The following is a 23632-nucleotide window of genomic DNA, read 5'->3' as shown; positions in this document are numbered from 1 at the left end:
TACAGGGGGTACCCGGGGAGTGTGTCAGTATTTTCAGGGGGGTCCCCGGGGGGGGGGGGGGGGGGGGTCACTATTTACAGGGTGTCCCCGGGGAGTGTGTCAGTATTTACAGGGGTTCCCCGGGGAGTGTGTCAGTATTTACAGGGGGTCCCCGGGGAGTGTGTCAGTATTTACAGGGGTTCCCCGGGGAGTGTGTCAGTATTTACAGGGGGTCCCCGGGGAGTGTGTCAGTATTTACAGGGGGTCTCCGGGGAGTGTGTCAGTATTTACAGGGCGTCCCCGGGGAGTGTGTCAGTATTTACAGGGGGTCCCCGGGGAGTGTGTCAGTATTTACAGGGGTTCCCCGGGGAGTGTGTCAGTATTTACAGGGGGTCCCCGGGGAGTGTGTCAGTATTTACAGGGCGTCCCCGGGGAGTGTGTCAGTATTTACAGGGGGTCCCCGGGGAGTGTGTCAGTATTTACAGGGGTTCCCCGGGGAGTGTGTCAGTATTTACAGGGGGTCCCCGGGGAGGGGGGGGGTCAGTATTTATTGTGGTTTCTTGCCAGTGTGTAGCTGCACAGGGAGTTCAGGGAAATGTTCAGGGCCTTATTCTCTCCCCCCCCCCCACACGCCAGGTGGGAGATTCGCCGGAGCGCCGCGTGAATTGTGCCACACCGCCCTGACCCCCGTACACGATTCTACCAACCCCCCCCCGAAACCAGCGCCGCGAGAATCGTGCCAGTCCGCGCGAGATTCACCGCAAACGGTGAGCAGCGATTATCCGGCCTGGATGGGCTGAGCGGCCGGCGAAAAAAATGACAGTCCCGCCGGAGCCATCCACACCTGGTCGCTGCCGGCGGGTACTCGTCGCGAAAGCTTGGGGGGGGTCGGCCTGTGGGGAGTGGTGGGGGCAGGGGGGAGTGGGCTCCTTCACTGGGGGGTGGCCTCCGAAGGGGTCTGGCCCGCGATCAGGGCCCACCGATTGGCGGGCCAGCCTCTTCCCCCCCCGGGACTACTTACCGGCGCGGCCGGCCCCTGAACACCGACCCCATGTTGGGGCGGGGCCGGCGCACGTAAGAAGTTCCCCGCGCATGCGCATGCGCGGGATTGATCTGGCCCAACTGCGCATGCGCGGGTTGGCACGGCGCCCATTTGGCGCCGGCTAAGGAGGCTGGAGCGGCGTGACCGCTCCAGCGCCGTGCTCGTGCCCGGGCCCTGTTCGCGCCATCGTGAAACGCGACGGCGTTCACCACGTCGCAAACACTTGGCCTCAATATCGGAGAATCGCCCCCACAGAGCTTGTGTGGGATCCCCAGGTAATGTCAATATTTGTGAATGTGTGTATGTGGATATGTTTGTGTGTGAGTGCGTGTGTGAGTGCGTGTGTGAGTGCGTGTGTGTGAGTGTGTGTGTGAGTGCGTGTGTGTGAGTGCGTGTGTGTGAGTGCGTGTGTGTGAGTGTGTGTGTGAGTGTGTGTGTGAGTGCGTGTGTGTGAGTGTGTGTGTGAGTGCGTGTGTGTGAGTGTGTGTGTGAGTGTGTGTTTGAATGTGTGCGAGTGTGTGTGTGAGTGCGTGTGTGTGAGTGTGTGTGTGAGTGCGTGTGTGTGAGTGTGTGTGTGAGTGCGTGTGTGTGAGTGTGTGAGTGAATGTGTGTGAGTGTGTGTGTGAGTGAGTGTGTGTGAGTGTGTGTGTGAGTGTGTGTGTGAGTGCGTGTGTGAGTGCGTGTGTGAGTGCGTGTGTGAGTGTGTGTGTGTGCGTGTGTGTGTGTGAGTGTGTGTGAGTGCGTGTGTGTGAGTGTGTGTTTGAATGTGTGCGAGTGAGTGTGAGTGAGTGTGAGCGTGTTAGACACAACTGAATGAACATCAACTGTGAACGTGACAGACTGGATAAGAACTTGACAAAATTTGATTTATGTTCTGCTTATAAATAGTGAATTAATTATTGTGAGTGGAAAATCAAATTGTACTTGGTGTGTGACAGTGTTATATGTTTTGACAAGAATTTGAATACAAACGTTTTGGCAAATCTGAATAGGTTTTCTTTCAAGTCAACATTTTTTTATTTCAAGTGTGTTTTAGGAAAGATGTACAAAGCGGAGAGGCAGAAACAGAAAGGTCATTTTCACATTGATGTGGGCAATAAAAATGACACTGTGGATTCAGCATCTTCCCATTCTGTCCAGTTAGCATTTATTCCTCAATTCAACTTTCCACTCACTTCACAGATCAGAAAATCAAGCTCAGCCCACACGGCAGGGGGGGGAGGGGGGGGGGGTGCAGCCTGAAATTCCAAACACACTCGCTAAGAAGCGTGAAACTCGAGCTCAGGAAAGGAGAGTTCATCTCTCCTCTTCCTAATTTGAATCATATTTCCAATAATCAGGTGGAATATTTCAAGCTGATCGGCCAAGTGGAAAGTGGATTTTCATCACCCATTTTCTAAAAATTAAAAATAGCGGTGAGACAGATAGAGTGAGACGGAGAGAGGGAGACAGAGAGAGGGAGACAGAGAGAGGGAGAGGGAATGAGAGAGTGAGACAGAGAGAGAGGGAGAGAGAGAGAGAGAGAGAGGGAGACAGAGAGAGGGAGAGAGACACAGAGAGAGAGACAGGGAGAGGGAGACAGAGAGAGAGACACCGAGAGAGAGAGAGAGAGACAGAGAGTGAGACAGAGAGAGGGACACAGAGTGAGAGAGAGCGACAGAGAGAGGGAGAGGGAATCAGAGAGTGAGACAGAGAGAGAGAGAGACAGAGAGAGGGAGACAGGGAGAGGGAGACAGGGAGAGGGAGACAGAGAGAGGGAGAGGGAGACAGAGAGTGAGACAGAGAGAGGGACACAGAGTGAGAGAGAGAGACAGAGAGAGGGAGAGGGAATCAGAGAGTGAGACAGAGAGAGAGGGAGACAGAGAGGGAATGAGAGAGTGAGACAGAGAGAGGGAGAGAGACAGAGAGAGGGACAGAGAGTGAGACAGAGAAAGAGACACCGAGAGAGAGAGAGAGAAAGAGGGAGACAGAGAGAGGGAGAGACAGAGAGAGAGAGACAGGGAGAGGGAGACAGAGAGAGGGAGAGGGAATCAGAGAGTGAGACAGAGAGAGAGAGAGACAGAGAGAGGGAGACGGAGAGAGGGAGATGGAGAGAGGGAGACAGGGAGAGGGAGACGGAGAGAGGGAGAGGGAGACAGAGAGTGAGACAGAGAGAGGGACACAGAGTGAGAGAGAGAGACAGAGAGAGGGAGAGGGAATCAGAGTGAGACAGAGAGAGAGAGAGAGAGACAGAGAGAGGGAGAGGGAATGAGAGAGTGAGACAGAGAGAGAGAGAGTGAGACAGAGAGAGGGAGAGGGAATCAGAGAGTGAGACAGAGAGAGAGAGAGAGAGAGAGACAGAGAGAGGGAGACAGAGAGAGAGGGAGACAGAGAGAGGGAGAGACAGAGAGAGAGAGACAGAGAGAGGGAGACGGAGAGAGGGAGATGGAGAGAGGGAGACGGAGAGAGTGAGACAGAGAGAGAGAGACAGAGAGAGAGAGACAGAGAGAAAGACAGAGAGAGAGAGAGACAGAGACAGAGAGAGAGAGAGGGAGACAGAGAGAGGGAGACCGAGAGAGAGAGAGAGGGAGACCGAGAGAGAGTGAGAGGGAGACAGAGAGAGAGAGACAGAGAGAGAGAGAGACAGAAAGAGAGACAGAGAGAGAGAGAGACAGAGAGAGAGACAGACAGAGAGAGAGAGGGAGACAGAGAGAGGGAGACAGAGAGAGGGAGACAGAGGGAGAGAGCGAGGACGGAACAACCTTCACCTTTTAAGAACTTCATGAAACTGTGCAGTCATTTTATAATCCTGTCTGTTCAAAAGGTGAGGGAAATGATTGCATCAGCTTTGACTGATCCTGAACCCTGATTTACACATGTGGGGTAGTGGTATTGTCATGGAACTAGCAATCCAGAGGCCCAGGGGAATGCTGTGAGGCCCTGGGTTCGAATCCCACCATGGTAGTTGGTGAAATTTAAATTAATTAAAAGTCTGGAATTAAAAGTCTAACGATGACTGAAAAACCATTATCAATTGTCACGGAAACCCACCTTTTAATGTCCTTTTGGGGAGGAAATCTGCCCTCGTTACCTGGTCTGGCCTACATGTTATATTACGTACAGTAATATCTTGTTACTCATTTGTTTACTGCCACAATGGCCGTATGCGCAATGTTCAGTAACACTCAAAATCTTCAACTAAAGCAAATACTCTTTATTGAGTAACAATTATAAGTTAACCATGAGTTTGTTCACTCTTCAATAACTATAACTGTAAATTAGATAAATAAGATTAAGTATATATATATAATGTTTAACTACACCTGCGCACTTAACTATCTCTCTAATAATCTGTTCACCAGTCACTCCTGATACAAATAGGTGGGAACTCTCTCAGAGTGTAGCTTATATACATATATCTGGTGCTGCCATCTAGTGGTTATCTATAGACTGCAGGCCCAAGATGCCCTCTGCAATGGCCGAGCGAGACACTCAGCTAAAGGACAATCAGGGATGGCAATGAAGAAAGAAAACGCAGGACCAGTCTGAAATGAGTTGAAGGTGACGGTCACCATACCTATGGTGTGCTTGAGTTGTGGGTCGTTTGCCGGTGAGCGTGTGGAGACTGCGGAGGCAGTCGGCCTTACTCACTGGCATATTGATTATTGCACATGTGGTTGGTGGCACGGTGGCAGGTAGATTGTGCCTAGGTGCCATGTGGCTTTCTGGAAGTTGGCGTTGGAGGCACTCCTCTTGGGGTGTTGTGGGAAAATCAACCACTTCAGGAGTCAGACTTGCTGTGTTCAATCTGCAGTTTATTGTTACACGAAGCTTCGGGAGAAAGCGTACGCACCCCGCGGTACAGTAGCCAACTGTTCCCGTGGTTTGAACGGCAGTCATTCATTTTATACTTTGAGTTCACAATGAGCCCAGATACAAAACAATTATCACCTTGTTATCTTTAAACATTTTATAGATCGTACATCGCTATTTGTAAGCGTTTTGCCATTTACACATGGTTATAGTTAAAGAGGTCAAACAGGTTACAGGTAGAAGTCTTACAACACCAGGTTAAAGTCCAACAGGTTTGTTTCAAACACGAGCTTTCGGAGCACGGCTCCTTCTTCAGGTGAATGGAAAGGCTTGTTCCAGAAATGTTTATATAGACACAGTCAGAGATGCCCCGGAATGCGAGCACCTGCAGGCAATCAAATCATCAAAGATGCAGAGAGAGAGGTAACTCCAGGTTAAAGAGGTGTGAATTGTCCCAAGCCAGTTCAGTCGGTAGGCCTCTGCAAGTCCAGGCTTGTTGGTGGGGGCCGAATGTAATGCGACATGAATCCCAGATCCCGGTTGAGTCCGCATTCATGCGTGCGGAACTTAGCTATAAGTTTTTGCTCAGCAATTTTGCGTTGTCGCGTCTCCTGAAGGCCTCCTTGTAGAATGCTGACCCGGAGATCAGAGGCTGAATGTCCTTGACTGCTGAAGTGTTCCCCAACTGGAAGGGAACAGTCCTGCCCGTTGATAGTCGCACGATGCCCGTTCATTCGTTGTCGCAGTGTCTGCATGGTCTCGCCAATGTACCACGCTTCGGGACATCCTTTCCTGCAGCGTATGAGGTAGACTACATTGGTCGAGTCGCACGAGTATGCGCCGCGTACCTGGTGGGTGGTGTTTCCACGTGTAATGGTGGTGTCCATGTCGATGATCTGGCATGTCTTGCAGAGATTACCCTGGCAGGGTTTTGTGGTGTTGTGGTTGCTGTTCTGAAGGCTGGGTAATTTGCTGCAAACAATGGTTTGTTTGAGGTTGCGCGGTTGTTTGAAGGCCAGTAGTGGGGGTGTGGGGATGACCTTGGCAAGATGTCCATCCTCGCTGATGATGTGTTGGAGGCTGCGAAGAAGATGTCGTAGTTTCTCCGCCCCAGGAAAGTACTGGACGACGAAGGGTACTCTGTCAGTGGTGTCCCGTGTTTGTCTTCTGAGGAGGTCGGTGCGGTTTTTTGCTGTGGCGCGGTGGAACTGTCGATCAATGAGTCGAGCGCCATATCCCGTTCGTACGAGGGCATCTTTCAGCATCTGTAGGTGTCTGTTGCGCTCCTCCTTGTCTGAGCAGATCCTGTGTATACGGAGGGCTTGTCCATAGGGGATGGCTTCTTTAATGTGTTTCGGGTGAAAGCTGGAGAAGTGGAGCATCGTGAGATTATCTGTGGGCTTGCGGTAAAGCGAGGTGCTGAGGTGACCGTCCTTGATGGAGACGAGTGTGTCCAAGAATGGAACTGAATTTGGAGAATAGTCCATGGTGAGTTTGATGGTGGGATGGAACTTATTGATGTCAGACGCGACAACGCAAAATTGCTGAGCAAAAACTTATAGCTAAGTTCCGCACGCATGAATGCGGACTCAACCGGGATCTGGGATTCATGTCGCATTACATTCGGCCCCCACCAACAAGCCTGGACTTGCAGAGGCCTACCGACTGAACTGGCTTGGGACAATTCACACCTCTTTAACCTGGAGTTACCTCTCTCTCTGCATCTTTGATGATTTGATTGCCTGCAGGTGCTCGCATTCCGGGGCATCTCTGACTGTGTCTATATAAACATTTCTGGAACAAGCCTTTCCATTCACCTGAAGAAGGAGCCGTGCTCCGAAAGCTCGTGTTTGAAACAAACCTGTTGGACTTTAACCTGGTGTTGTAAGACTTCTTACTGTGCTCACCCCAGTCCAACGCCGGCATCTCCACATCAAGGTTACAGGTAGCAGCAGGAAAGCAGTATCGATTGTTTTAGGAAATGGCCCAAGACATGCGTATTAGCATATCATTGTGTACACCATGGCTGAAGTCAGCTTTATTCAAGTGGCGTCCTGCATTTATGTATTTCTTATTCTTCCTGTTTGGCTCCCTTTGTCCTGGATCTGTTCCTATCTGTCCCGCTGGGCTCCAGGTGTCGGTTATGTCTGCTTTATTCTCTGTGTCTCCATCTTGTGTGTCAGGCAGCCATCGCCTGTGCCAAGTGACCTTCTGAACCATTTCCTACTTCAGTGGCTTTTCTCACCTGTTTCTTAAAAGAAAAGATTGCATTTCTGTAACGCCTTTTGTTGTAATGTGGCGTCGCCTGTGGTCGCTCATGTTTGGATGTGAATCGTTTATTGCTAGCCTTTAACTGTTTACAGATATCAGATGCTGAACATAGAACAGTACAGCACAGAACAGGCCCTTCTGCCCTCGATGTTGTGCCGAGCAATGATAGCCCTACTCAAACCCACGTATCCACCCTATACCCGCAACCCAACAACCCCCCCCTTAACCTTACATTTTAGGACACCACGGGCAATTTAGCATGGCCAATCCACCTAACCCGCACATCTTTGGACTGTGGGAGGAAACCGGAGCACCCGGAGGAAACCCACGCACACACGGGGAGGACGTGCAGACTCCACACAGACAGTGACCCAGCCGGGAATCGAACCTGGGATCCTGGAGCTGTGAAGCATTTATGCTAACCACCATGCTACCGTGCTGCTATCATGCTATCATGCATGGAGCTACATCTTTGTGTAGGTCGGCTTCCAGAATGTTCCCTGAGAGTCTAATACCATGTGACTCCATACGTCATACACGGGTGGCTCCCATCCAGTCCTTTGCTCCGCCCAGCACGCGCACAGTATCACAATACCTTTCACTACGCCAGGATATCCCGAAGCGTTTTCCAACCAGCCGAGTGATGTTTGAAAGGTAGTCACTATCGCGATGTAGGAAAACACCGCAGCCGATGTTTTGCACAGGAAGCTCCCACAAACAGCAGCATGACAGTAAACAGCCCAATCTTCTCAAAATATTGCTTGAGGGATAAATATTGTCCAGGGCAATTGGGCCAACTTGCTGCTTGCCTCGAGAGTGTGTGGAGTTCCCTTTTTATTCTATCTCCGTTCCAATCCCCGTTGAGTGTGTACATAATAACGAGCTTTATTGTCTGGGGCCGGGGGCTGTTTGGAAACGTACAAATTGATGTGAAAGATAAATAAAACTGTCTGCCCCGCCTCAGAAAAGAAAGAATGAAAAAGAAAAATCCTAAAGAAGTTGCAGTAGGCAGCGCGACATAGATACAGACCGGAATCCCCTTCGATTTCTGTTTCACAGGAGTGACATAATCCCCCCCCCCCCCCCCCCCCCCCCCCCCCCCCCCCCCAGCCCCAGTGAAAATGGTCTTTGAAGCGGAAACAGAGAGATGTCCCTGGCAAGGCAGCGTTCATATCTCCGTGATCCTCAAAGACTACAAAGGGTTTTTTGAAGTGTGGTCAGGGACAGTGAGGAGACCTCACTGTGAGGTAGCAGCGAAACACCGAGGGGCAAATAGAATATAGACATATAGAACAGTACAGCACAGAACAGGCCCTTCGGCCCTCAATGTTGTGCCGAGCCATGATCATCCTACTCAAACCCACGCATCCACCCTATACCCGTAACCCAACAACTTCCCCCTTAACCTTACTTTTTAGGACACTACGGGCAATTTAGCATGGCCAATCCACCTAACCCGCACATCTTTGGACTGTGGGAGGAAACCGGAGCACCCGGAGGAAACCCACGCACACAGGGGGAGGACGTGCAGACTCCACACAGACAGTGACCCAGCCGGGAATCGAACCTGGGACCCTGGAGCTGTGAAGCATTTATGCTAACCACCATGCTACCCTGCTGCCAATGGCCAATTAAAACAGTCATTCTGCCACGACACACGGGGATTGTACAAGATCAGAATGTGCGGAAACCGGCCCTTTGGCCCATCTACTCCTGCGCTGGTGCCTAAACTCCACAAGAGCCTCCTCCTAATCTGTCGGCATTTTTACCTGCTGCTCAAAGAGACACATTTTAATGGCACCCTACCGTTTCGCGTCAAAGTCGAAATCATGGGCAGCACGGGGGCGCAGTGGTTAGCACTGCTGCCTCACAGCACGGTGGCACAGTGGTTAGCACTGCTGTCTCACGGCACAGTGGTGCAGTGGGTTAGCACTGCTACCTCACAGCACGGTGGGGCAGTGGTTAGCACTGCTGCCTCACGGCGCCAAGGTCCCAGGTTCGATCCCGGCTCCGGGTCACTGTCCGTGTGGAGTTTGCACATTCCCCCCGTGCCTGCGTGGGTTTCACCTCCACAACCCAAAGATGTGCAGGGTAGGTGGGTTGGTCAGGCTAAATTGCCCCTTAATTGGAAAAAAAAAGAATTGGGCACACTAAATTTATTTTTAACGAAAGTCAATCATCCACAACTCTGCTGACTGAAGTCCTCCCTCGCACCCAATCTCTTTCCTGCTGTGTTCTCTGACCTAAACCGGCTCTATCATTGGTAGCCATGTCTTCAGCTGCCACCCCAGGCTGGGCGGAGCAAGGTGACATCAAATAGGAAGCATAGAGACAGGAGCTGAACTCAGAACTCGCTTGCAGGAGGATACAAAGGAACGTTAGAGCGAGAGAGAGGCTGCATTATTCCCATGGTCGTGTTAAAAGCATCTCTCTTCACAATACTTGCTAATGATCCGTCTCTCGTTTCCTGAATCTGCCAAGCCCAAAGGCACAGCAGGGTAACCAGCCCATTAAAGCTCGTGAAGAAGCTTATCTATCGGTTTAATGGTCCATGTTACGGATGTGAGGACTGATGACTAATGGTTTTCAGACAAGAAAGTGTGCTTGTGTTTGGAAATGTCAGTGAGGCAGAGAGTGGGAATAAGCCGAGTCTCCCTCCCCTCCCTCACCCTCTCCTCCTCTCCCACACCCTCTCCTCCCAGTCCCTCAGATTCCCTCCCCTCCCACACCCTCTCCTCCCGGTGTCCCTCAGGACCCTCTCCCACACCCTCTCCTCCCAGTCCCTCAGATCTCCCTCCCCTCCCACACCCTCTCCTCCCAGTCCCTCAGATCTCCCTCCCCTCCCACACCCTCTCCTCCCAGTCCCTCAGATCTCCCTCCCCTCCCACACCCTCTCCTCCCAGTCCCTCTGATCTCCCTCCCCTCTCGCACCCTCTCCTCCCTTCCCACAGTCTCCCTCCCCTCCCACACCCTCTCCTCCCAGTCCCTCAGATCTCCCTCCCCTCCCACACCCAGTCCCTCTGATCTCCCTCCCCTCCCACACCCTCTCCTCCCAGTGTGCCTCAGGACCCTCTCCCTCACCCTCTCCTCCCAGTGTCCCTCAGATCTCCCTCCCCTCGCACACCCTCTCCTCCCAGTCCCTCTGATCTCCCTCCCCTCCCACACCCTCTCCTCCCAGTCCCTCAGATCTCCCTCCCCTCCCACATCCTCTCCTCCCAGTCCCTCTGATCTCCCTCCCCTCCCACACCCTCTCCTCCCAGTCCCTCAGATCTCCCTCCCCTCGCACACCCTCTCCTCCCAGTCCCTCAGATCTCCCTCCCCTCCCGCACCCTCTCCTCCCAGTCCCACAGTCTCCCTCCCCTCCCACACCCTCTCCTCCCAGTCCCTCAGATCTCCCTCCCCTCCCACACCCTCTCCTCCTAGTGTCCCTCAGCACCCCCTCCCACACCCTCTCCTCCCAGTGTCCCTCAGCACCCCCTCCCACACCCTCTCCTCCCAGTGTCCCTCAGATCTCCCTCCCCTCCCACACCCTCTCCTCCAAGTCCCTCAGATCTCCCTCCTCTCCCACACCCTCTCCTCCCAGTGTCCCTCAGATCTCCCTCCCCTCCCACACCCTCTCCTCCCAGTCCCTCAGATCTCCCTCCCCTCCCACACCCTCTCCTCCCAGTGTCCCTCAGATCTCCCTCCTCTCCCACATCCTCTCCTCCCAGTGTCCCTCAGATCTCCCTCCCCTCCCACACCCTCTCCTCCCAGTCCCTCAGATCTCCCTCCCCTCCCACACCCTCTCCTCCTAGTGTCCCTCAGCACCCCCTCCCACACCCTCTCCTCCCAGTGTCCCTCAGCACCCCCTCCCACACCCTCTCCTCCCAGTGTCCCTCAGGACCCCCTCCCACACCCTCTCCTCCCAGTGTCCCTCAGGACCCCCTCCCACACCCTCTCCTCCCAGTGTCCCTCAGGACCCCCTCCCACACCCTCTCCTGCCAGTGTCCCTCAGGACCCCCTCCCACACCCTCTCCTCCCAGTGACCCTCAGGACCCCCTCCCACACCCTCTCCTCCCAGTATCTATCAGGACCCCCCCCCACACCCTCTCCTCCCAGTATCTATCACGACCCCCTCCCACACCCTTCCTGACCTCAGCGCACTGTCCCAGTACCGTCTCCTCCTGACGTCAGCGCTCTGTCCCAGTACCGTCTCCTCCTGGCGTCAGCGCGCTGTCCCAGTACCGTCTCATCCTGACATCAGCGCGCTGTCCCAGTACCGTCTCCTCCTGACGTCAGCGCTCTGTCCCAGTACCGTCTCCTCCTGGCGTCAGCGCGCTGTCCCAGTACCGTCTCCTCCTGACGTCAGCGCGCTGTCCCAGTACCGTCTCATCCTGACATCAGCGCGCTGTCCCAGTCCCGTCTCCTCCTGACGTCAGCGCTCTGTCCCAGTACCGTCTCCTCCTGGTGTCAGCACGCTGTCCCAGTACCGTCTCATCCTGACATCAGCGCGCTGTCCCAGTCCCGTCTCCTCCTGACGTCAGCGCTCTGTCCCAGTACCGTCTCCTCCTGGTGTCAGCACGCTGTCCCAGTACCGTCTCCTCCTGATGTCAGCGCGCTGTCCCAGTATCGACTCCTCCTGACGTCAGCGCGCTGTCCCAGTACCGTCTCCTCCTGATGTCAGCGCACTGTCCCAGTCCCGTCTCCTCCTGACGTCAGCGCGCTGTCCCAGTACCATCTCCTCCTGACGTCAGCGCGCTGCCCCAGTACCGTATCCTCCTGACGTCAGCGCGCTGTCTCAGTACCGTCTCCTCCTGATGTCAGCGCGCTGTCCCAGTACCGTCTCCTCCTGATGTCAGCGCGCTGTCCCAGTACCGTCTCCTCCTGATGTCAGCGCGCTGTCCCAGTATCGACTCCTCCTGACGTCAGCGCGCTGTCCCAGTACCGTCTCCTCTTGATGTCAGCGCGCTGTCCCAGTCCCGTCTCCTCCTGACGTCAGCGCGCTGTCCCAGTACCGTCTCCTCCTGACGTCAGCGTGCTGTCCCAGTACCGTCTCCTCCTGATGTCAGCGCACTGTCCCAGTCCCGTCTCCTCCTGACGTCAGCACGCTGTCCCAGTACCGTCTCCTCCTGACGTCAGCGCGCTGTCCCAGTACCGACTCCTCCTGACGTCAGCGCGCTGTCCCAGTACCGTCTCCTCCTGACGTCAGCGCGCTGTCCCAGTACCGTCTCCTCCTGACGTCAGCGCAGAAGAGAGAGGGCCAGAGACAGAAACAGGCCGGAATCTCACAGCTGAATCTGCTGGAGAGAGCTGCACAGGAGAGTCCATGGCAGGACGAAGCAGAGCTGGTTTGAGCTGGAGACAGAGCTCCGGGGCCTTTGGTGTACAATCCAATAAGAAGAAACTGACATTGGGAGCAAAGCAGGATAAAGATGATTTCTTAATGCATGGTTCTGTTATTTGTACCAATGCAAATCAGGACGCAAAGCCCACGTGTGTTACATGCAGGGAAGTACTGGCAAATGGAAGTTTAAAACCCTCAAAACGTCAAAGACATAGCCAGTTTGAGGACAAATCGACAAATCTCTTGACATTTCAAAGAATGCAGCGAAAACTTAAATCTTCAGCTGATGAGTGAACATTGAATCACAAGTGAGATGGTGACGATCAGGAAGACTCATTTGTTCCATGACAGGTTGGCAAAATTGGTGTTGTGAAGGTCGGCCGGCATACGTCACAAAGGTCAACTGGTGTGAGTCACAAAGGTTGCGCAGCGTGCGTCGTGTAGGTCGGCTGGCGTGTGTCACAAAAATCGGCGGGCGTGGGTCCCAAAGTTCGGCCAGTTAGAAGTGGGACCCAATGGGGCAGCACGGTAGCATAGTGGTTAGCATCAATGCTTCACAGCTCCAGGGTCCCAGGTTCGGTTCCCGGCTGGGTCACTGTCTGTGCGGAGTCTGCACGTCCTCCCCGTGTGTGCGTGGGTTTCCTCCGGGTGCTCCGGTTTCCTCCCACAGTCCAAAGATGTGCGGGTTAGGTGGATTGGCCATGTTAAATTGCCCGTAGTGTCCTAAAAAGTAAGGTTAAGGGGGAAGTTGTTGGGTTACGGGTATGGGGTGGATACGTGAGTTTGAGTAGGGTGATCATTGATCGGCACAACATCGAATGCCGAAGGACCTGTTCTGTGCTGTACTGTTCTAAATTCTAAAAGAAAGCCTGAAAAACACTGCTTTAAACACTTCTACTCAATTCCCCATTAAACAACAAAAAAAGAAACATTCAGCTCTGAATCCATCTTCCTGCGGCAGGATTGCCGACCCAGGCTGAGGCAGATCAGAATTTAACTCCTCTCTCCAAAGCTTCACCAAAACCTGCCTCTCTAAATCAAACTGGCTCCACCCGGCAATAACCTCATCTCCCCAACTGCAAAACAAACGGGACCGCGATTCTCCGGCCCGCCACGCCAGTTTCTGATAGCGGGATTCTCCATCCATCCCGCCAGCCGGCCAATGGGATTTTCACTGTGGGCAGCCCCACGCCGTCGGGAAATCCCCGCCAGCGCGGAGTCCCGCAGGCTGCAAAGGCACATTAACTCCCCAGGGACTCCCCACAGTCAAACCACAGTCCACTAGCCCAGATTGAATAACAAATTCCTTTGTCAATTTCACCTTCTGGCTGTTAAAAGCACCCAGGCGCTGCAAAACAGAATTCTTAAACAAAAACATGACCACTTCAGTCAAACACACTCTAGCCCCAGATTTGCCCAACTCCTAGAACCCAGCATTCCTAAAGTCTTCTCATCAGAGTTGCTCATAGTCAACAGGAAGCCGCACAGTCTTATAACCATCATAATGTTATCAGCAAAGTATTAATCGGAAAGTGTTCTGGTAAACTTTGACAAGGTAGCAAATGTAACCCCACTATTTAAGAAAGTGGGGAGAGAGAAAATGGGGAGCTGCAACCCAGTTAGCCGTACATCAGTAGGAGGGAAAATGCTAGAATCTGTTATAAAGGCTGTGATAACCTGGAAAGTAATAGGAGGATTGGCCTCCACAAAGATTTATTTTATTAAATGAATTTAGAGTACCCAATTCTTTTTTTTCGATTAAGGGTCAATTTAGCTTGGCCAATCCACCTACCCTCACATCGTTTTGGGGGGTGAGACCCAAGCAGACACGGGGAGAATGTGCAAACTCCACACGGACAGTGACCCAGAGCCGGGATTGAACCTGGGACCTCAGCGCCGTGAGGCAGCAGTGCTAACCACTGCGCCGCCGTGCCGCCCTTCCCCAAGGATTTATGAAAGGGAAATCATGTTTGACAAACCTGATGCCATTTTTTGAGGATGTTACTGGCAGAGTAGATAAGGGGGAACCGGTGGATGTGATGTATTTAGATTTTCTGATGCCGCCCATTTTTTGCCGGTCCCGGCGGTGTGAATTAGAGTAGGTCCTTACCGGCGGGACCTGGCGGCGCGGGCAGCTTCTGGGGTCCTCAGGGGCACGGGGGGATCTGGCCCCAGGAGGTGCCCCCACAGCGGGTTGGCCCACGAGCGGGGCCCACTGTCCGTGGGCGGGCCTGTGCCGTGGGCGCACTCTGTTCCTCCGCAATGGCAGACGCGGAGATGAAACCCCCCCCCCCCCTGCGCATGCGCTGGGATGACGCCAGCACACGCTGCTGCTCCCGCGCATTCGACAACTCGCGCCGGCCGGCAGAGGCCCTTCAGTGTCGGCTGGTATGGCGCCCAGCCCCTTCCCCGCCAGCCGGCACGGTGCAAACCACTCCGGCGCCAGCCTATCCCCTGAAGGTGCGGTGGGTTCCACACCTATGGGGCGGACCGACGCTGGAGTGGTTCACACCACTCCTTCACGCCAGAGTTGCCCGCCCCGCCGATTCCCGCAGAATCCCGCCGCTAGTGTCACTGAAAGTTACAGCCGGATGCAGAAAGCAACAGAAGGAAGGCAAGTGGTGGGTTTGCCTTTACTGCAAAGGGAGCTGAGTCCAGGATTAAAGCTGGATAGTGAGTGAAACCCGGGTCAGATCACACCTGGAGTATTGAGGACTATCAGAGCCTCCTTATCTAGGGAAGGATATTCTGGCCACAGAGGGAGTGCAATGGATGGCAGGATTATCCTGTAAGGAAATATTGAGGAGACTGGACCTGTACCCACGCGATTCTCCGCCCCCCACGCCAGGTGGGAGAATAGCGGGAGGGCCTCCCGACTTTTTCCACGCCCTCCCACTATTCTACCCCCCCCCCCCCACGCCCAACCCACACCACGAATCGCCGCTCGCCGTAAGATTCTCCGAGGCCGATGGGCCGAGCGGCCGGGCCTTCACGCCCGTTTCACCACGGCAGCAAACACACCTGCTCGCTGCCGTCGTGAAACGGGCGCCAGATGCCCGTTTGGGGCATCTGGGGGCCCGATTGGCACGGGAGCACCACGACTGTGCTCGGGAGGGGACAGGCCCGCGATCAGTGCCCACCGATCGTCGGGCCAGCGTCCAAAACAGACGCACTCTTTCCCCTCCGCCGCCCGGCAAGGTCAAGCCGCCACGTCTTGCCGGGCGGCTGAGGAGAAAGACGCCAACTGCGCATGCGCGGCTGACGTCATCGGCTGCGTCAGCTGGCGTGACGCTTGACGTGCGGCCTTGACGACCATCGTCAAGGCCGCGCCGCCGTGACGCACGGAGCCGTGCTCCTAGCCCCCCCCCCCCCGGGGGGGTAGAATCGGCCCCGGAAGGGGCCGTGAAGGCTGCCGTGGGCACGGCCTGTCCCACGGCAGCCTTTACGAATCTCCGCATTTGCGGAAAATCTCGCCCTAGAGTTTAGAATAATGAGAGGTCATCTCACTGAAACACGCAAAAGTCTTTGGGCAGGGTAGAGCAGGGAGGGTGTTTTTCTCTGGTTCCGATTTCCTACATTAATATGTGACGTTTACGGGCGATGTGCAACATGCAAGACTTTAGCTGCAAAGCTTTCTGACATTTATAAGGGAAGGGAGATTTTGCATTAATTACTTCCGCCATCCTAAAGTTGATCAATGCGGAGTTCTCCCCGGTTGCCCCGGCCAATATTTATCCCCCAATCGACATTGCAAGAATAGCTGATCTGCTCATTCCCTCGTTGCTGTTTCTGGGATCTTGCTGTGCATGCATTAGCTGCTGCGTTTCCTCCATTGCAGCAGTGATTGCCGCCTCGTTGGCTGCACAGCGCAGGGGGGGGGGGGGGGGGGGGACATCTGGCGGGCTGCGAAAGGCGACGTATGGGGGGGGGAGAGGTTTTATTTCTTGCCCGCGTACGCATCGGATTCAATCCCCAGTTTGGGGTCTGTTCGCTGATCACTGGGATTGGCCCCAATCCACCCACCATCCTCACTCAGGCCCACGTCATCCGGTCACGATCACTTCGCTACTTGTGGAATCTTGCTGTGCGCGGAATGATGACAGCATTTCTTGTCTTTGTGCCACCATCTCCACGGCGCTGTCAGGGCACTGCGAGGTTGTCAGAGGCGTGATATAAGTTTGAGACTTCTTTGTTCTCTCCCGCCACCCCAAACGCACACCTGGGAGGGTTCGATTCCAGCGTGCAATTGGCCCGGGTCCCAACGCTGCCCTAACCACAGGTGTTCGAACGCCCTCGAGAAATGGTATGCGGTAATCAGAATGCTAACTTGCTCACTCAGCCAAATCAACTTTCCCTTCAGTGCTTGCGAAATCCAATAAATATTGATTTAACTGCCCAGATAAGCTGTAATTGGTTTGGGAGTGGAGGATGAAAGAAGCTCATTCTGCGTACCTGGCCGAAAACTAATGACGATCAGCCTTTACTGCAACTCCGCTGGGGGAACACAGGCACAGAAAGATGCAGCAGAGGGTGAAGCCATTGTCCCCATCATGTCTGTACCAGCTCCTACAAAGAGCTCTCGCTCCCTGCCCCTCCTTCTTCATTTATTTCTTTTCTCCCCTTTTTCAATGACCCGCCAATTCCCCTTTCCAAAGTTCAGATTGAATCTGCGTCCAACGCTCTGTCAGGCAACGCCTTCCAGATCACAACAGCGCCTTTAACAATCCTTAACTCAGTTCACGTCCTGTGCATCTCTGCTCCCTCCGAGTGAGTGGGAGTCCAGTCCATTCGCCAACCCAGTTCCGTCTCAGTATTCAAAGCTCACCAGCAGCATTAACTGTTCCCATTCACAGTTTGACCACTTTGTTCACACTTCAATGTACTGAGGGAGTGCCGCACTGTCAGAGGGTCAGTACTGAGGGAGTGCCGCACTGTCAGAGGGTCAGTACTGAGGGAGTGCCGCACTGTCAGAGGGTCAGTACTGAGGGAGTGCTGCACTGTCAGAGGGTCAGTACTGAGGGAGTGCCGCACTGTCAGAGGGTCAGTACTGAGGGAGTGCTGCACTGTCAGAGGGTCAGTACTGAGGGAGTGCCGCACTGTCAGAGGGTCAGTACTGAGGGAGTGCCGCACTGTCAGAGGGTCAGTACTGAGGGAGAGCTGCACTGTCAGTGGGTCAGTACTGAGGGAGTGCTGCACTGTCAGAGGATCAGTACTGAGGGAGTGCCGCACTGTCAGAGGGTCAGTACTGGGGGAGCCCTGCACTGTCAGAGGGTCAGTACTGAGGGAGTGCCGCACTGTCAGAGGGTCAGTACTGAGGGAGTGCTGCACTGTCAGAGGGTCAGTACTGAGGGAGAGCTGCACTGTCAGAGGGTCAGTACTGAGGGAGTGCTGCACTGTCAGAGGGTCAGTACTGAGGGAGTGCTGCACTGTCAGAGGGTCAGTACTGAGGGAGTGCAGCACTGTCAGAGGGTCAGTACTGAGAAATCTCTTCACTTGGAGGGTAATGAATCTTGGAAACTTTCCACCTCAGAAATACTTCATCATTGATGCAGCCAGAAGGAGACAGAGTTTTGGAGGGTAAAGGTATCATGGGGTATGGGGTTGGTGGGGACATTGAGATAAATCAACCAAAGTCCTTATTGTGTGGCACCACATAATCAAGGGGCCATGTTGCTGCTTTTATCTTTTTATTACATTTTATGACTGATTTGAATAAGATGTAAGCATCAGATATGTTTCAATGCGAATGCTTTAGCCTCTAAAGTTTAGAGTGTGACAGATGGTTTACCGTTCATAACCTTTATCGTAACTTCACGATAGACAGTAACACCCTTCATAAATCAACCCGAGTTCACTTGTCGGCAGTTTATTGGGGAGCCAGATGCTATTGTAACATAACCATTAATCTTTTTCTGAGGATATCATTGTGAGCAGGTAAGCGTCAGAACAAACCTTGTCTGTTACAATGTTACTGGATCCACTCCATGAAACAGAGCCTGGGGATTTCCAGGGCGCTTCCGAAGGAGTGTTGCCTTTCAGGCATGTCCCTCTTTGAGTTCTTTAAAAGGTCACATGGATTGCTGTACGAAGGTGTGTTGAAACTTTCCAGGTATTCTCACGAGGTGGTTAGAAACAATCTGATTATACCCAACTGCAATGGATGGAGTCGGGTTTGTTAACACTTTGCTATTATTACGATGCCAGACCAGACCCCAACAATATCTCGGAAACTGAAGAGAAACCCCGATATTTAATTGTCATTGTGTCAGACTGTGAGGAGAAGCTATCTCGCTCCAGGAGTGATTTCACCCAAAATAGGGATATGGTAAATTAAAGCAAACCCTGGGCGGGATTCTCTGATCCTGAGGCTAAGTGTTGACGCCGTCGTAAAGGCCATCGCGTTTCCCGATGGCGTCAACATGGCCTCAGGAGCAGCGAGTTCTGACTCCTACAGGGGGCCAGCACGGCACTCCAGCTGCCAAACCCGGCGTCCAATGGGTGGCGTGTGTCTGCGCATGCGCAGTGGGACTGGTGCGATTGCCACGCATGCGCGGTCCCTCCCTTCCCCGCGCCGGCCCCAAAGCAACATGGCGTAGGGCTACAGGAGCCGGTGTGGAACAAAAGAGGCCCCCAGCCCGAGAGGCCCCGATCGCGGGCCAGGCCACAGCGAGGCCTCCCTCCTGGGGTCTAAACACCCCCCCCCCCCCCCCCACCACTACCAGGTTGCCCCCGGATCCATTCACGCTAAGGTCCCGCCGGGTGAGACCAGGTTAGAAGCCGGTGGGACTCGGGGCTTTTTGTACAGCCACTTGACCCATCCTGGGCTGAGAATCGTGGGGGGGGGGGGGGGGGGGCACGTGAGGCAGATCCTGACCTGCTCTGCGCCGGCGCCAATGGCGGTGATTCTCCGCTCTCCGTAAAATCGGCGTTGGGGCGTCGTCGTGCGATTCGTGCCCGTCCCGGCGATTCTCCAGCCCGGCCTGGGCTGAGAGAATCCAGCCCCTTATTACCAACACAGTATTAAACTATTATTAACATCGTACAAGAGCTGCCAATTACCCCTTAAACAATGCTAATCAATACAGTGACATAATAACCTTTAACTGCTATCTTTATTCCCACTTAAACAACAACACAAAACCCACCCCAGCTATCAATCCACTTTCGAATACAGTTAGCAGTCAGGAATTCCTGTTTTACAGAGATGTTCTTTGAGACTCTTTTAAAGGAAAGACCTGAATTCTGTCAGAACCATGCAGAAACTCTGGTTGTATTGTTTCAGAAGCTGCTTCTCAGCTTGTTGCAGCTCACCGCCCAGCCACACGATTCTGAACTGCTTGGAAAGAAACTACTAATCTGTCGACAGACATTTCTTTAATTGAGCTGCAGTGGGGGCAGATGCTTGACTTCTGCTCACATCCCAAATGAAAACTCAACTGAACTGGTTTTCTGCAAAATGCCTGCTGCCTTAGCTCCTCCCATTAATTACATCATTTTATCCAGCTGACATCTATCTAACTAATTCCATGGGAAATCCCCTTATCCATACTAAACTCCACTAGCTCAAGCTTTTATTTTTATTTTTTTTAAAATAATTTTTATTGAAATTTTTTACAGAAAATATAACAACAAACAATAACAAGCAACGATAAAACAACATAATAAGTATAACACTCCCAAGACCGTAGCAACGCATGTATCACCCCCCCCCCCCCCACTCCCCCCAAACCCAGTAAACAACAAGAGAACTTAAAAATAAATTAAAATTAAATAAACATAGTCAACACCCCCCCCTTTTTCCCCCCCATCCCCCCCGGGTTGCTGCTGTTGCTGACCTAGTTCCCTATCGTTGAGCTAGAAAGTCGAGGAAAGGCTGCCACCGCCTAAAGAACCCTTGTATCGATCCTCTCAGGGCGAATTTGACCTTCTCCAGCTTAATAAAGCCCGCCATGTCATTGATCCAGGTCTCCACGCTTGGGGACCTCGCATCCTTCCACTGTAGCAAGATCCTTCGACGGGCTACTAGGGACGCAAAGGCCAAAACACCGGCCTCTTTCGCCTCCTGCGCTCCCGGCTCCACTGCAACCCCAAAAATCGCGAGTCCCCAGCCTGGCTTGACCCTGGATCCTACCACCCTCGACACCGTCCTTGCCACCCCCTTCCAGAACTCCTCCAGTGCCGGGCATGCCCAGAACATATGGGCATGGTTCGCTGGACTCTCCGAACACCTGACACACCTATCTTCACCCCCAAAGAATCTACTCATCCTAGACCCGGACATGTGGGCCCGGTGCAGCACCTTGAATTGGATGAGGCTAAGCCGCGCACATGAGGAGGAAGAGTTAACCCTCTCCAGGGCATCAGCCCATGCCCCATCTTCGATCTGTTCCCCCAGTTCCCCCTCCCACTTAGCCTTTAGCTCCTCTACTGACGCCTCCTCCACCTCCTGCATTACCTTGTAGATATCAGATATCTTCCCATCCCCGACCCAGACCCCCGAAAGCACCCTGTCGCTCACCCCCCTCGCGGGAAGCAAAGGGAATCCCTCCACCTGCCGCCGAGCAAACGCCTTTACCTGCAGGTACCTGAACATGTTCCCCGAGGGGAGCCCAAATTTCTCCTCCAACTCCCCCAGGCTCGCAAACCTCCCATCAATAAACAGGTCCCTCAGCTGTCTGATGCCCGCTCTGTGCCAACCCTGGAACCTCCCATCAATGTTCTGCGGGACGAACCGATGGTTCCCCCCTAGCGGAGCCTCCATCGAGCCCCCCACTTCCCCCCATATGTCGCCTCCACTGCCCCCAAATCTTGAGGGTAGCCGCCACCACCGGACTCGTGGTATACCTCGTAGGAGGGAGCGGCAACGGCGCCGTTACCAGGCCCCCCAGGCTTGTGCCTCCACAAGACGCCATCTCCAACCATTTCCATGCTGCCCCCTCCCCCTCCACCACCCACTTGCGCTAGCTCAAGCTTTTATGATGCCTTAATTACACTTCTGGCTCCCAAATCCTTTCAAACCAGGATTCTTATAAATAAGACTGCAGCAGTCACACACACACACTAACCCAGGTTTTTAACCCTTCACGACCACCCACAATACAATATATCTGAAACCCCTACAGTTATTATACTACAGAAAGCGATCGGATAGACTGGGGTTGTTTTCCTTGGAGCAGAGGAGTCTGAGGGGGGACATGAGAAGGTTGAAGGAGGCAGGGTTGAGAAGGCAGGGCCTTCACGGATCATCTCAGCCGGTACGGGGAATTGAACCCACGCTGTTGGCCTCGAACCAGCTGTCCAGTCAACTGAGCTAAACCCTAAAATGCCACCCTATGCTGTGGTGGGATTCGAACCCAGAGCATTAACCTGGATGTCTGATCCAGTGACAATATCACCACGCCACTGCCTCCCCGTATATAGCACATCTACCTCCTAACTACTACATTCGGTATTCAATCGTTAATGCTAATTTATGCAAAAAACCAATAAATATTTTGCCAGATCCAGTAAAATGTTTCAGGAGCAGGAGTTTGGTCCGTTGACTCTATTGAGCAGGTGTCCTGTCTGACTGCGTTTGTTCGAGTGGAGTTTTTTTTCTCCTCCGAAGTGCTTCCTAGAAAGAGCAGGTGCTCCGTCTGATTGCATTTCTTTTAGACTGGACCTTTTTCAAACCCCTGACGCCTGAACAGTGCGTCTGCGCTGGAGGAACTCTTCCACCTCAGAACAAGCCGGCGTCTCTCAGACAATAAAGTGCGATGCTTCCTCGATGAGGATCGCTATTGACTTCGCTGGGTAGACGTGGGGGGGTCTCGGAGGTCTTTATAGCCCCGGGCGGTCAGGGACATGGCTGGACAGTGCCCTGGCACTGCCCCCTGGTGTCCTGACAGTGCCAACCCGACACTACCAGGTCAGCAATGCCAAGGCGCAGGGCCTGAAGGGGAGACGGGGGGGGGTCTGAAGGGGGGGGCAGTCCATATCAGGATGATGCTCACTTGGTGGGAGGGGGCTGATGACAGTGATTGTGGGAGGTCTTAGCAGGTGAGAAGTTGAGGGGGTTGGGCGGGTCATTCTGAGCTCTTTAAAAATGTCGCCCCGATCTCTGAGGGTCCAGCTCCGCCTTCGTGTCCCCCACGAGCCACGACCGCGAGTTACCCCGGGCAAATTTCTAAGAGTGGGTGAGTTGCAGTCTGGATCGCCTGGCGGGTCTCGCTTCCCACCGATCGCTTAAAATAGCTTGGGAGAATTGTCCCCAATATCTGCAGCTTCCTAACCGTCTTTCACACAACCGCACAGTCCTGACTCCAGTCTGAACAGTAATTACACTCTGTATAACCTCACAGTGCAGGGATGAATCCTACGTCCTGGCCTTAAAGGGGCGCTAACCTACAATTTAGCAGCAGGATAATGCATTGTGACTTGAGTAGTGATAATCATCCTTTAGCTAAACAACGGATACACTGACCGACCATCAGCTGGGCTGTGAGCGAGCTGCAAGCGAGCGTAGGAATATAGATAAATATAGTTTCACGGCTAATGAGCGTGCGTCACACTTCAAAATGTCCACAAAGGTTTGAAAAAATAAACTACTTGTTTCCTGATCTTGAAGAGCCTTTGGCAATTTGCAATCGAACGAGAAGCAGCAACCCGGCATTTGCCTTCAAGATGGAACCTTAAAGGGACAGATTGAGGCAGCACGGTGGGGGCAGTGGGTGAGCCCTGCTGCCTCACGGCGCCGAGGTCCCAGGTTCGATCCCGGCCCTGGGTCACTGTCCGTGTGGAGTTTGCACATTCTCCCCGTGTTTGCGTGGGTTTCACCCCCACAACCCAAAGATGTGCAGGGTAGGTGGATTGGCCATGCTAAATTGGCCCTTAATTGGAAAAAAATTAATTGGATACTCTAAATTTATTTTTAAAAAAGGGACAGATTGAAACATAAAACGAAGATTATCCTTGGCAGCAGAATCATACACTGCACATTGAGGGTGGGATTTTCCCCAGGATCTTGGAGCTTCCAAAATGGTGGCCAGGACCTGGATGTGGAAAGCCTGCCCCAATTTCCAACCCATCCCATATTTACCAGGAGGGGAAAGTGGGCGAGGAACGGTTCACTGAGTGAACGCTGATTTGAACTTTGCGTTGATTTCAAATGAACCCCATTTTGTGCTGTTTGCGCAAGGGCTTTAACCAATAACGAGGGAATCATGAATTTAAGGGGTAGACAGAAA

General features: G+C 53.4%; 1 protein-coding gene across 3 annotated transcripts in view; it reads left to right on the top strand.

The window, feature by feature from the left end:
• The window catches only part of LOC119957782 (neuroglobin-like), a 46298-nt gene that overhangs the window by 6391 nt on the left and 16275 nt on the right, over positions 1 to 23632 (top strand). Inside the window, exon 1 of one of the 3 annotated variants that reach the window (XM_038785868.1) lies at positions 12350 to 12758. The exons of the other annotated variants lie outside the window; for them this stretch is intronic. Coding sequence (XP_038641796.1) covers positions 12721 to 12758 — 38 coding nt within the window. The 5' untranslated portion in view covers positions 12350 to 12720. Of the gene's footprint in view, positions 1 to 12349; positions 12759 to 23632 lie in introns of those variants that run through there. 3 annotated transcript variants of the gene reach the window in all.

Source organism: Scyliorhinus canicula, chromosome 27 (genome assembly GCF_902713615.1).
Source record: "Scyliorhinus canicula chromosome 27, sScyCan1.1, whole genome shotgun sequence".
Classification (NCBI taxonomy): domain Eukaryota; kingdom Metazoa; phylum Chordata; class Chondrichthyes; order Carcharhiniformes; family Scyliorhinidae; genus Scyliorhinus; species Scyliorhinus canicula.
Note: the sequence above shows the minus strand (reverse complement) of the source record. Positions and strands in the feature narration are given on the sequence as shown.